The 15,410-nt window shown below is 42.2% G+C and overlaps 1 protein-coding gene across 1 annotated transcript in view; it reads right to left on the bottom strand.

The window, feature by feature from the left end:
• Nucleotides 1-15,410, bottom strand: part of COL25A1 (collagen type XXV alpha 1 chain) — a 675,823-nt gene that overhangs the window by 158,248 nt on the left and 502,165 nt on the right. Inside the window, exon 18 of the mRNA XM_069743865.1 lies at nucleotides 10,018-10,062. Within this exon, the coding sequence (XP_069599966.1) occupies nucleotides 10,018-10,062 (45 nt within the window). The remainder of the gene's footprint in view (nucleotides 1-10,017; nucleotides 10,063-15,410) is intronic.

The raw sequence follows: 15,410 nt of genomic DNA, 5'->3' as shown, positions 1-15,410 counted from the left end.
CACTCAATCATCTCTTTTATTTGTAAATGTACATGAAATGTAATAATAGAAAAGTGTATACATAACATTTGAATAAGAAATGGGAAATGGGAGTCTGAGCTTCTGTTTGGTGCATTTTTCATAGAGCGCTATTACTGATATTCCCCGACAAGGACCAAATCCGTATGCCCTTGTATAAGACTTCAATGTGAACTGTTTATAATGTGTACTATGAGGCGTGCAATCTGATGCGGTCCCCGACTGACTTCTCCCAGCCACACTCCAACTGACAGGACTCCTCTATGTTATTACATAGGTAAAGACTTGTCAGTAAAATGGATCGGGCCATGAGAAGCCAGCTGGGCACCAAATCAGACTAGACTTGTATATGCCAGTCTTAATGAAGGAATGCTTTGGAGTAGGATGTGCTGAAATCAATTAGTTCCTTTTCACTCAAAGGGAATCTGTCACCAGGTTTTCGCTACCGCACCTGAGAGCAGCATAATGTAGAAACAGAGACCCTGATTCCAGCGATGTGTCATTTACTGGCTGCTTGCTGTAGTTTTGATAAAATCACTGTTTTATCTGCTGCAGATCTAGCAGTTCTCTAATGCTGAACTCTGTATAAGCCCACAGCCCTGATTGACAGCTTTCTGCCCATGTACGATGTATACAGAAAGCTGTCAATCAGAGCTCATGAATACGGAGGACTACATGGCAGCAGGTTTACTAGTAGTCTAATGATAAGCTCTTGCTGATAAAACAGTGATTTTATCTAATCTACTGCAGGCAGCCCAGTAAGTGACACATTGCTGGAATCAGGTTTTCTGTCTCTACATTAGGTCTAATTCACGCAGCAGTATATTTGGTCAGTATTTGCATGCCAAAACCAGGAGTGTCTTCAAAACACAGAACAGGTGTCAATCTTTCAATTATAGTTTTCCTCTGATTGTTCCACTCCTGGTTTTTCACCGATGCAAAATACTGACCAAATACTGACCTGTGACTGACGCTTTATGCTACTCACAGATTAAGTACAAAAACCTGGTAACAGATCCCTTGTCTTGCCAGAAATATTACTCCAGTCAGTCATGACTTGGCCGAGTGGGTGCCACCAAGCCCTGTCACTCCCATACTCCACCCACTGGCCGGATCTGGTGTGTAACTTGACAACATTTGCTTGTCAAAGTGCTTTACCCCAATTTTGTGGAATTAACACTTTGATCTATCGGCGGTAAAGTCTCCAGGCTTTTCAATAATGTCTTTCTAAAATGAAGCAGTATTTCAGAGTAAAACATACGTGGCTGCAATCACTGCGCCAGACTCTGATGCATTCGGTCATTCTGAGTTATGCTGACTGTGGATCGGGCAGCATTATTCTGATGATAGATAGAGCAAAAGAAACATCTATCTACATGTTACAGCTCGTAAGATTAGGGGACATTAATTTTTCAAAACCAATGAAAAATGAAATAAGCTAAAGGCAAAAAGTGGAGACATGGGTGAGATGAAATCTAAAGAATTAAACAAAGAAAGAGGCAAAGGGAGACATTGCAACAGTGCCAAATTCCAAAAGAAAATACAAAGTCAAGAAAAAAATGACATCCATAATTCATGCTTTATTTATAGGTGCTGCCTGTTCTGGAGGCTGAATATAGGATTTTATTTACTTGCACTTAGTTTCTAAATTGCTTCATTCCCTAAGTAAAATCGATATGCAATCTCCATTCTTTCCAGACACCTAACCATGAATAAAGGGATAACGTTTCCTTTTTATTAAAACTGCAGTCTGCTTGTGTACCACTAGAGGGAGGTCTGAAAACATTACATGACAGATTCTAGACTAGGCATTGCCTGTATTATATATCCATTCTGGCCTGTTAGATACATGTTAATATCTCCTAATCACTATGTCTAATACAAACAACAAGAACTTTGCTCTAAGAAAATATTTCACTTATGTGCTGCACACCTCACTTTACATGACAAACAATAATATCACTGCACCACATTCTTTACTCAATCAAGTTTTTTGGAGATATTTCAATACTTGACCAATCTCATACTAAATATTATATTCAAATGTTAGGCAGTTGCTCCTTCTGAAATAATTGTAAAATAACCACCAAAGGCAAAGTCAATGAAAATTTATATAATTGCCTATAAGTGACTATACATGTGAGCCAGAGGCGTAGCTAGGGTTTTGGCTCGGGGGGGCGCAAAGCTTCTGAGTGGGCCCCTAACCAGGTAACCTTGATTACAACTCGGTGACGCGCCCTAATACTGGAGGAGAACCTCAGCAGATGACCGCGCTATTACTGAAGATAATTTCTATATAAAGACCAACATGGATATTACCGCCATATGGTCAGTGGTAAGTACCAGCCCCACAGAGCATAGATCACAGCACAGTTACAGATAATGACTTACCACTGACGTTCTTTCTGATGGAATTGCCACTTTTCGAATCTTTTCCATCTGGCCCAGACCGACATGACAACTTCTTCCAGCAACGACTTGGCTGCAGAGAATACAACATTTGACTTCTCATATTCCAGCCCCATCACCATCTATTCCCAACCTGCACAAACCCCTTATCCTGCTGATACCCAATACTGAGCCGCTGCTGCCGTATGGCCCTATTACTGCCCCTGATACCCCAATACTGAGCCACTGCTGCCGTATGTGACCCTATTACTGCACCTCATACCCCAATACTGAGCCACTGCTGCCGTATGGCCCTATTACTGCACCTCATACCCCAATACTGAGCCAATGGCGCCGTATGTGTCCCTATTACTGCCCCTGTTACCCCAATACTGAGCCGCTGCTGCCGTATGTGTCCCTATTACTGCACCTGATACCCCAATACTGAGCCACTGCTGCCGTATGGCCCTATTACTGCACCTCATACCCCAATACTGAGCCGCTGCTGCCTTATGTGTCCCTATTACTACACCTGATACCCCAATACTGAGCTGCTGCTGCCGTATGGCCCTATTACTGCACCTCATACCCCAATACTGAGCCGCTGCTGCCTTATGTGTCCCTATTACTACACCTGATACCCCAATACTGAGCCGCTGCTGCCGTATGGCCCTATTACTGCACCTCATACCCCAATACTGAGCCGCTGCTGCCTTATGTGTCCCTATTACTACACCTGATACCCCAATACTGAGCCGCTGCTGCCGTATGGCCCTATTACTGCACCTGATACCCCAATACTGAGCCACTGCTGCTGTATGTGACTCTATTACTGCACCTCATACCCCAATACTGAGCCACTGCTGCCGTATGGCCCTATTACTGCACCTCATACCCCAATACTGAGCCAATGGCGCCGTATGTGTCCCTATTACTGCCCCTGATACCCCAATACTGAGCCGCTGCTGCCGTATGTGTCCCTATTACTGCACCTGATACCCCAATACTGAGCCACTGCTGCCGTATGGCCCTATTACTGCACCTCATACCCCAATACTGAGCCGCTGCTGCCTTATGTGTCCCTATTACTACACCTGATACCCCAATACTGAGCTGCTGCTGCCGTATGGCCCTATTACTGCACCTGATTCCCCAATACTGAGCCGCTGCTGCCGTATGTGTCCCTATTACTGCACCTGATACCCCAATACTGAGCCGCTGCTGCCGTATGTGTCCCTATTACTACACCTGATACCCCAATACTGACCGCTGCTGCCGTATGTGACCCTATTACTGCCCCTGATACCCCAATACTAAGCTGCTGCTGCCATATGTGTCCCTATTACTACACCTGATACCCCAATACTGAGCCGCTGCTGCCGTATGTGTCCATATTACTACACCTGATACCCCAATACTGAGCCACTGCTGCCGTATGTGTCCCTATTACTACACCTGATACCCCAATACTGAGCCTATGCTGCCGTATGTGCCCCTATTACTGCCCCTGATACCCCAATACTGAGCCGCTGCTGCCGTATGTGTCCCTATTACTGCCCCTGCTGTGTGTTTCTCTGTGCCCTCTAAATTCTAAGGCACCCTTCTATAATATAGCAATGCAAGGTGCAAGTGCCCTAGAAAACAGTGCCCATATTTTGCCCCCTAGAAAGTAATATTGTCCTGTGTGCCCCTTTGATAGTCACAGTAACCCGAGTTCCCCTATAACAATAATTGCCCACTTTGCATTTAATAATGTCCCGAGTCTGCCTCCTGTACAGCTCCCCTATACAGTATAATGCTCTCTTATACACAGTATACTGACCCTTTAGTAGCCTCCAAACTGTTTGCTGGCTCCAAAACTGCAATCCCCACACTGCATGATGCCCCTCTAGATAGCTTACATATATAGTATAATGCACCAGATCGTCCTCAATATAGTATAATGCACCAAATAGTCCTCAATATAGTATAATGCACTCCCCATAGGCCTACTCTATATTGTATAATGCACCCCCCATAGGCAGACTCTATAGCACAAGGCAGCACCCATAGGCAGACTCTGTAGTATAAGGCAGCACCCCATAGGCAAACCCTGTAGTATAAGGTAGCACCATGCAGGCAAACCCTGTAGTATAAAGCAGCACCTCTATAAGCAGACCCTGTAGTATAAGACAGCACCCCTATAGGCAGACCATGTACTATAAGGCAGCACCCCTATAGGCAGACCCTGTAGTATAAGGCAGCACCTCCATAGGCAGACCCTGTACTATAAGGCAGCACCCCCCAAAGGCAGACCCTGTAGTATAAGGCAGACCCCCCATAGGCAGACCCTGTAGTATAAGGCAGCACCCCCATAGGCAGACCCTGTACTATAAGGCAGCACCCCCATAGGCAGACCCTGTACTATAAGGCAGCACCACTATAGGCAGACCCTGTAGTGTAAGACAGAACCCCATAGGCAGATCCTGTAGTATAAGGCAGACCCCCATAGGCAGACCCTGTAGTATAACGCAGACCCCCAAAGGCAGACCCTGTAGTATAAGGCAGACCCCCCATAGGCAGACCCTGTAGTATAAGGCAGAACCCCCAAAGGCAGACCCTGTAGTATAAGGCAGAACCCCCATAGGCAGACCCTGTAGCATTAGGCAGACCCCCCCATAGGCAGACCCTGTAGTATTAGGCAGACCCCCCATAGGCAGACCCTGTAGTATTAGGCAGACCCCCCCATAGGCAGACCCTGTAGTATTAGGTAGACTCCCCCATAGGCAGACCCTGTAGTATAAGGAAGACCCCCCATAGGCAGATTCTGTACTATAAGGCAGCACTCCATAAAAAAATAAATAAATACTCACCTCCCTTCTTCCTGGTTCCTGCGCAGCTCTGAGCTCCCGCTCGTCTCCTGACAGCAGACACCGGGCAGTGACTCATCGTGCCCCACTGTCAGCGTTGCCGACGTCAGACGCTGACAGGGGGATGATGGGGGAAGGAGCACAGCGCTCTTTCCCTCATCATTGCGGTCAGCTGTATCGGCTAAATGCCGGTACAGCTGAAGCTGCGATGATAGGCGGAGGGCCCACTGCTGGCACCAGGCCCCCCCGCCTGCTCAGGGGCCCCATAGCGGCAGAGCAGGGAGATCGATTCTACCTGCTCTTCCGCAGAAGGGCAGCACGGTGGCGCAGTGGTTAGCACTACAGCCTTGCAGCGCTGGGGTCCTGGGTTCTAATCCCACCCAGGACAACATCTGCAAAGAGTTTGTATGTTCTCTCCGTGTTTGCGTGGGTTTCCTCCCACATTCCAAAGACATACTGATAGGAATTCTAGATTGTGAGCTCCATCGGGGACAGCGATGATAATGTGTGCAAACTGTAAAGCGCTGCGGAATATGTTAGCGCTATATAAAAATAAAGATTATTATTTATTAAGGTAACTGTATCGGCACGCTGGTGGGCCCCCTCTGAGCACTGGGCCCAGGGCGCCCACACCCTCTGCCCCCCCCCGTTAGCTATGCTACTGATGTGAGCACATGAAAGGTCTCATGTGATATAGCTCGCAGAATCCTCCTCTTGCCAGAGTAATAAAAGGAGGCAAAGAGCATAATCAGATAATTAATATTCCTACATGAGCAGGCAAAAGAATGGATGTACACATACAGTTTAAAGGGACACTGTCACCTGAATTTGGAGGGAACAATCTTCAGCCATGGAGGTGGGGTTTTGGGGTTTTTGATTCACCCTTTCCTTACCCGCTGGCTGCATGCTGGCTGCAATATTGGATTGAAGTTCATTCTCTGTCCTCCGTAGTAGATGCCTGCACAAGGCAAGATTGCACAGCGCAGGTGTGTACTATGGAGGACAGAGAATGAGATTCAATCCAATATTGCAGCCAGCGGGTAAGGAAAGGGTAAATCAAACACCCGAAAACCCTGCCTCCATGGCTGAAGATTGTTCCCTCCAAATTCAGGTGACAGAGTCGCTTTAAGACTACATCTTCAAAAATTAACCTGAAGGGAGACATGTCATTTCTCACCACATGATTAGCACATCTAGTATTTGAGCCTCTGGTTTATTTATCTAGTTGATACTTGCTCAGTAATATGTAAAACTCTTATACATGGTTATTAGTGATGATCGAGTGTACTCGTTGCTCGGGTTTTCCTCGGGTGACCTCCGAGTATTTGTTATTGCTCGGAGATATAGTTTTCATCGCCTCAGTTGCATGATTTATGGCTTCCAGATACAGATACGCAGAATACATGTGAGGAATGCCTGTTTGTTAGGGAATTCCCACATGTATTCAGCTTGTCCAGTAGTCGTAAATCATGCAACTGAGGCAATGAAAACGATATCTCCGAACACTAACAAATACTCGGAGATCACCCGAGCAACGAGTACACTCGCTCATCACTTGTGGCTCATAGTCACATACTAGTGGTTTCATAGACAAACTAACTACTCTTAATTGGAATAATTAAAAGTTACATTTTAAAAGGTTTTTTGTTTCTCTCTGGTGTACTTGTTAAATCTAGACCCATTTAACACTAATCATTTTTTCTACTAAGGGACTCACATAAGAGGGACTTGCAGCCTAGCGGGGAGTACCGGCGGTGACCCCCATTAGTGCCAATGTAGCAAAACAATGCTGCAACAACTCTGCATGTGACCATAGCCTAAAGTGGGAACCCATGGATGCAAATACACTGCCTCAGTATTATTTCTGTGATGAAGCTTTGGCTGTCATTATACCAATGTTGGGAAGGTGGCAGCTGGATGTCACTAGTTGGGGGGGTCCCGGATGAGGCTCGTGATCCTCTCTCTGAGCTGAATGTCGCTTTTAGGGCTCTCAGCTGAGAGAATCGGGTCAGTTATGTTAACGATGACACATCAGCATAGTGCGGTCTGATTCTCTTAGATGAGAGAATTGCAGTACACTGTGGGAAGATGTAGAACAAAATTTCTTCATCTTCTCCATTCTGTGAGTCCGCGGTAATCAGACTGCACTCAGATGTCATCCGAGTGCAGTCTCATGTTCGTCATGCATCCATAGACTTGAATGGGCAACCAATATAACAGTGAAATCATAGCATCCTGAAATGTTTTCACTCACAGATTCAGCATTGCCCCAGTGAATAACGTTAAGGAAAAAAAAGAAATCCTCCAGCGATGACACGAGTGATGTATTAAAACTTCATATTTAGTCAAGAATTTAAAACTATGGCGGTGCCTCCATACACAAGAACAAACGTACGCGTTTCAGCTACAAAGCTTTAATCATGGCGAACCACGGAGGCAACGCCATAGTTTTAAATTCTTGACTAAATATGACGTTTTAATACATCACTCGTGTCATCGCTGGAGGATTTCTTTTTTTCCTAGCGGATTGCTGCTCCTGGACCTGGGCAGCTCTGTGCTTACATCATCAACATCATTACAACTCATTTGCTGAGCTGATTCTCCCTCTTCCCTTCCATTTAATATTGGACATTGGATAACATTGGTCCGAGTGCTATCTGATACAATATCGGGTAGCACTCGTCCGATGTAAACGCTGGTGTGAGCGAGTCTTTAAGGTAAGAAAGGTTGGGGGCCTCTGCTATAGGATATTTAGGAAAGAAAGGGAAAGTGAAAGGTCACAAAAGAAGACCCTGAAAATATGGCACAATACAAGTGCTGACGGCTATCATAGCCCCCCACATGCCATATTGATGCATTCATCAATCATGACACAAGTCTACTGTTTCCTCATTATTGCTCTCCATTAGGGCAGGTGCAGAAGACAGTGTATTCCGAGATAATCGGGATCGGATCAGAATTTGACCAGAGAGTGAACACGATGGAGAAAAAAAAAAGTCTCCATCTTCTCCATTCTGTCAGACTGTGGCAATCGGACTGCACTCAGATAGCCCCATTGCATAACATTGGTCCGGGTGCGATCCGATGTTTTGTCGAATCGCGATTGGACCAAAAATAAGCTCGTCTGCACCTGTCCTTATCATCACTATAAAGTGTTGATTCTCTTGTTAACAACAGTATTTGTCTAGGGCCTAAAATTAAAATGCTTCTCTTCACTTAAAATGTACAAAAAAGTTTTGTGCACATTTGTAAAGATCCTCCACCGATTCTACAATCAAATGTTCTCTTTCTTTAGTGTAAAAGCAATAAAATGAAATTGCTTGAAAATAATGACAGATATGATTCAGCAAGACTACTTTTTTAATCAATAATGCCGTGGATACCTTTCTCCTCAACCTAGCATAAAATAACACTGTAAAGGCTTTCACAATAAAGAATGAATGGTTATGAATCAAATCATTATCAGCCGTAATGGAATATTTGGTATCTATAAAAAGTGGCTATATTAACAGATTCAAAGTGACATGGGACAAGGTCAAACCCACACCAATCTCACAAAAAATGAAATGATCATGGGTGGCCAAAGTTCAGATGTAAGTAGAAAAATCGATCCTCTATGTCCCAAAGTACCTGTTTAAGGTTTTCATATATACTGTAGGGAGATCATATTTGACTATGTTGGACAGAAGAAGCATAATGCATAGTTTGCATATGCCAGAAAGGTATCGAGGAAGTGGGAGCAAAAGTTTGTTCATAAGTTCTTGGATACCCTAAAATTTCTTTAAAATGTCCTCCTTGCTATATTTGCCTCCTTGCTGTATTTTTTCTAATGTCATTGTCCTGGGTATATCATATTCCCACATGTGGTTGGGGTAACACCGACTGCTGATGCTCCACCACGACTTCCACCAAGACAATAAGAAATTCAAGAATCAAAATGCCAACCATGTAATTAGGAAGTAGAATAATAAAGTGACAATAAGACATCAAGAAATGTCACATGGAATAGAAAAGAGGAGAATAGCAAAACGTCAAAGCACTACTGGTGTTTCCTGCATTTACAACCCCGTAGACATCTTTTAGTACAGTAACGTTATAGGAAAACAACCACTTCAAATATGTAATAACATCATTATCCAAGAAGTATCGTTTCTCCTTGCGGAGATTGACATGCTAAGCATGCCGAGGTGAGGAGACTTAAAGCCGCAATGCTCCTTTGGGAAATATGCTAATTATGCAAATTGTCTCTTCAGAGAGGAAGAGAACTAGAACTCTAATGCCACCTATTGGAAGTAGCAATCCTAACACTCAATGTCGACCCTTTAATGAGCCTTGTCACATGACTTCGGATAATATCCAAACCAGAATCTCAATTTGCAGACACTGTTTCGGGGTACTGCCCCTCGTCAGTGCAAAGTGGAGATCTGTTTTGGCTGTGTGAGAGGCGTCCGACCGAAATCCAAGAAGTATCGTTTCTCCTTGAGGAGATTGACATGCTAAGCATGCCGAGGTGAGGAGACTTAGAGGCGCAATGCTCCTATGGGAAATATGCTAATTATGCAAATTGTCTCTTCAGAGAGGAAGAGAACTAGAACTCTAGTGTCACCTATTAGAAGTAGCAATCCAACAAGTCAATGTTGACCCTTTAACAAGCCTTGTCACATGACTTAGGATAATAATAATAACATCATTAAATCACTAAAAATGTAACAGAAGAAAGGTGAAGAGCTGTAGCATTATAAAATAAGTTAGAAGCACTCACCTTTATCCCAGGAAGTCCCGGCAGCCCAGGCAGTCCCGGTTCACCCTAGAGAAGAATTATATTACAATAGAGAAAAATATCTCATGGATAGCAACATGCAGATAAAACTGAGCGTAAGTGGGTCTCTCACTTGTAGATGGCAAATATCTGTAGAATCAATATTAATAGTTATCATCAAACTACCTGCTACAAAACTACCTGCTACAGCGAGAAACGTCAATGAATGAATGGTGCTGGCTGTTCCAAGGAAAATGTGATACAACTTGTATGATTCTTTAAAAATGATTTTATTAAGCATAGTATTGTTTTATGCAATTTTTACATTCTTCTGTAAAACAAACCTCTAATGCTGATCTGCAAAGGTACCAAGGTGCTCAGCCTCCTGCACTACCCACACTACTAGACTTACACCATTTATTAACCAATGAATCCATCTTCTTGGAAAAGAAGAGAAAATTCCATTTGCTTGAGAACATATTTATTAACTTTCAATATTTGCTCCATCAATCTGTCAGTAAAATAAGTAACGTAAGGTCGTACATGTACTACAATGCACATCTATAGTATGTGTGGCACCTCTATATACCACCATTGGGCATAGCATAGCTCTGTTATATGACATATGGTGGAATATGCCACAAATTCACTTCTCACAGATTCCCTGAAGGGAATAACACCTGTATGTGCTCCGGACAGAGAATTACAATAAGCGCCCATAGAATGTAATAGGCGCTGTATTCTCCAGCTGGATTTTTACTGCAGTCATGTGTACGAGCTCTACGAGGTTGCAATTTAGGACTGATGGAAAGTCAATGCGTTTGACTACCCCGTACTGTCCCTAATTTATACAAAAAGTCTTGCTCTTTTTTACATTAACATTGCACTACATTTTTACTGATTTTCTTTACCGCCCTTTATTTTTACTAAACCAAAGGCTGTACCTAATTAAGCTTCATTGCAAAAAATTATGACATTTCCAAAAATCATGGATCCAAGCTTATAACTGGTTATGCTGCTGAGAGGAATTATTTTTAAAATCGGCAACAGTAAAAGGTGGAGATATGCAAAGAAAAGCATCTCAAATAAAACTTCAAGGCTCTAAATCCTAAGGACTTTTTCTACAGGAGCATTTAAGAGCATTGATAAAATGTTTTAAAGTAGCTGGAACTTATCTTTGTTAAAGCAGATCTCTCACCAGATTTCATAATAAAAAATGCTTATTATTAATGCAGTGTTCTGGTATCAGGAAGTAGGCAGGCTATTGAATAAATGAATATATAATTGAATTTTTTTATGTAAATCCTTCAGTTTTCACACTGTCCACTTCCTGTTCTGCAGTGACGACTTTTCAGCAGACACATAATCAGTTAAGATCACAATAAATGGTAAAACTTATCTATTGATAACACAATCTGCATCATATAAGTGGCTGTCATGACTGCCACCTCACTCCTCCTTCTTTCCTTCCCTGCGCAATGACCTCTGCACATATCACAGAGCATGCCCGTGCCCTAAGCTCTTCTACAAAAGTCAATGACTATTGGTGTCCGTGGTACATATGGCTACTGTAGGAATGTAGGGCATATCACCAAATCCTGTTAGAGGCAGTTTAGGCTATTTGTCCTATCACATCATATAAAAAACTGCAATCAGAAAATAAATATAGATTTTTAAAATGTTTAACTAACTGGCATTAATTATAGAAAAATAATATACTATACTTGATATATTCCCTTAACGTCTGTTGTTGATAAGAGCTAGCTACTAAGAGAATAGAGGAATATGTTTGCACTTTTCATTTCTAATTATAAAATAAGCTGATCCCCTTTGTTCATATGGGTGTAACTCTGTGTCCTATGCTAAAGCTCAGCCTTCATCCTCCCTCCACATGCTTTAGATGCCGTCTATGTTACATAGCCCTTGAGTTGTTTCTAACAGAAGTAGCCAGAGCTGAGCTCTGATTGCTGCTGCTAATACTTTAGATGCGGCATTTAAATAGCGCAGTTGCTGGTGCATGCGTGGATCGACTATGATCTGTCCCCTAATGATGATGTTTGCCTCTCCAGGTTCAGGTTTTTTTGCGGGTTTTTTTTGTGGTTTTTTGCGCTAAAAACGCTATAAAAACTCATTAAAAATGCATACTTTATGCATTCTATCATTTAGAATGCATTCTGCATGTTTTGTGCACATGGATGTGTTTTTTTCTGCGAAAAAAACGCATCGCGGTAAAAAAATGGGCATGTTCATTATTTTTGCAGATTTTCTGCGTTTTTCCCGCAATTCTATGCGTTTGGGAAAAAACGCACAAAAAACGCACCAAAAATGCATCAAAAACGCGGTAAAATCGCGGTAAAAACGCATGCGGATTTTTGGCAGAAATGTCCGGTTTTTGTCAGGATAATTTCTGCAAGAAATCCTGATGTGTGCACATACCCTGAGAATCATTTTACCAGGCAATTTTCACCTTGCGAGGAAAAACGTACAAACAGAACCCAAAAAACAATGGCAGCATATCATTTTTTTCACCATGTGATCCCATTTGTATTTTTTTTTACATTTTTCAGTACATTTCAAAGTAAAATGTATGGTGCCATTCAAAACTACATCTCATCCTGTAAAAAAAATAAGCCCTCATATGTCTATGTTAATAGTAAAGGAAAAGTTTTATGGGTCTAGGAAGGAGAGGAGGAAAAAACAAAAATGCAAAAACAGAAAATTGCTCAGTCCTAAAGGGGTTAATAGTGTCCATTGTGGCTTTATGATATTTTTGATGTTCACTGCATCGTGACAGACTAAACATTTAAGCTTTTAGTTGCCCTTTTTTTGCTTTCAAAGCTTTTTCTATTTCACCCTTACAATAAAGCTTTCCTTGTCTTTTTCTTGTTATTTGGTAGTGTTGAAAATTCTTTAATTTTAGAAAATTACTTGAAGTGTGATTGCCACCTTCAAAGAACACAGCAAACATAACTTTCACATCTAAGCTACGTGAAAGCAATCTGTGTACATGCTACCAAAGAAATGTCAAGCAAAATTGATTTTTTTCTTTTCCATAAAAAATGAACTGTTTGTCAGTTTGGCAAAACATAGACACTTGAGATAAAGTGAGGGTATGGATTCATTAAAGTGGAAAAGTGCCCTATAACCCTAATTTCTCCAATGTATGACCCTTTCCTTACGTGTTTGTGTAAGCTTTCATTCAGGTCGTGGTATCTTGTAATAGTACAGTAAAAGTGGTCGTGATCTAGAAAGGAGTTTCACTAAGTACCCAAAGTTCACTGCAAGGAAATCAATGGAAAGGAGGACTCCGCTCAGCGCCAACACCTTAGGAGAGCCCAGGGCCCGCAGCCTCGCAGCAGCGGGACACCCCCTCCTTCTAGCTCGAGGCCCGCAGCATCGCCCCACTCCTGCCGACAATGGCCTCCTGATGCAGCAACCCTACTCCTCCTGTGACCTTGCTCCAATGCAGCCGCCCTGGTAATCTACTTTTGGATTTTAAGACGCATCCTCATTTTCCTCTCAAATTTGGGCGGGTGAGTCTTATAATTTGAGAAATGCGGTATTTAAGTGTCTAAAGTTCTAACGAGCGGGAGAAATATTTCTATAGCATTTATACACATCACCTTTTCTACGGGAAAGAGGCAGGCACAAATAGATTTTTACCACGATATGAACAATTCTCCCATGAAAAATTGTTTTCATCATGGAAAATGTGTCACATTGCCCTAATTACACCTTCCTATAATATGTAAACTGTGCTACGAATCTATCACTTAACAACACTGTCTAAGAGAAAAATGTCTAGCAAAGATGAGGCATTGTCAGCCCCATTACTGATGGATGCAAAGAAAAGTCAAACGTTTTTTTGCTCCGTAATGTTATGAAATATTTATTTGTGAAGTGCCTTATATCTTACTGCTAACCTCTTCTTTCAGATATTGGAAAAGTATGTTCACACATAAAGGAATTGCTGTGAATATTGATCCATATTTTGGTGTTGATTTTTCTGTGGAAAACAGCTGATTGCATGAAATAAAAAATCTCACTATGTAGTATAGCAATGCTGGTCTCTGTCTGCCCGCACCTCCAGGAATGACAGCATTACAGGTGGCCGGATGTAGAGTCATCTGCCGGGGTCCAGAGAAGCATTGCTATGTGAGCAATTGTAATCTTAGATGAATTTATGGATTTTGTTGGGATCCACAGATAATCCACAACCATTGGGCTTTATTGCAGAACTTGACTTCAACACTGAACTCACAGCAACACAGTACAAAAAAAGCGTTCAGATGAGATTTGGTTAGATCATATCCATTTTGCTGATACTGTATTCTGCTGCAGAATTTTCACCCAAAAATCTTGAATTAAAATCTACAGAAACTCCAGTAAGGTAACATGAATATGCCCTTTTATGTATACTCCCATTGTGTAAAAAATGTTAGAAATCAAATCTAAGATATTTTTGGACTATGTCATGTCTATCAAACCATTGAAACAGATCAATATGTATTTAATATATGTTGGATGGTTATTAATAGATTATTTCTAATCTACTATTAGATACTTTTATTGGTGCATGTTGGGAACAATTATGATTCATACTTATACTGTAGACAGCTCACATTGGCTCAGAAAAGAGATAGACAGCAAAATGTTAGACCATTACTTAGTTCAACATGCAGTGCAAACAGTCAAACATGGCAGCAGTCGTAGGTTAGTTTAATTTAAGAACTGGAGCAAGCGATAAAAGCAAAGTCAGCCATAACTAACTAAAACATTCACAGTAAGGGTATGTTCACACGTTCCTGATTTCCATCCTTTTTTTTCAGGACTGTTTTTTAAAAAACTGCAGCTCTTGGCAGAAAACGCAGGTCCTTTTTTTGTCCTTTTTTGATGCGTTTTTTGATGCGTTTTTTGATCCTTTTTTTGATCCTTTTTTTATGCAGTTTTCTATGCAGAGTCTGTGTGTTTTCTAGGAAGTTTTTTAGGGTTAAAATGGCTGAAAATACCCTAACCCTTCCCCTAACCCTAACCCTACCCCTAACCCTACCCCTAACCCTAACCCTACCCCTAACCCTAACCCTAACCCTACCCCTAACCCTATTCTAACCTTAGTGGAAAAAAAAAATTCTTAATTTTTTTTTATTGTCCCTACCTATGGGGGTGACAAAGGGGGGGAGGTGTCATTTACTATTTTTTTTTATTTTGATCACTGAGATAGATTATATCTCAGTGATCAAAATGCACTTTGGAACGAATCTGCCGGCCGGCAGATTCGGCGGACGCACTGCGCATGCGCCCGCCATTTTGCAAGATGGCGGCGCCCAGGGAGAAGACGGCCGGACGGACACCGGGACGCCGGGTAAGTATAAGGGGGGAGATTAGGGCACAGGGGG

Source organism: Ranitomeya imitator, chromosome 1 (assembly GCF_032444005.1).
Source record: "Ranitomeya imitator isolate aRanImi1 chromosome 1, aRanImi1.pri, whole genome shotgun sequence".
Lineage (NCBI taxonomy): Eukaryota > Metazoa > Chordata > Amphibia > Anura > Dendrobatidae > Ranitomeya > Ranitomeya imitator.
Note: the sequence above shows the minus strand (reverse complement) of the source record. Positions and strands in the feature narration are given on the sequence as shown.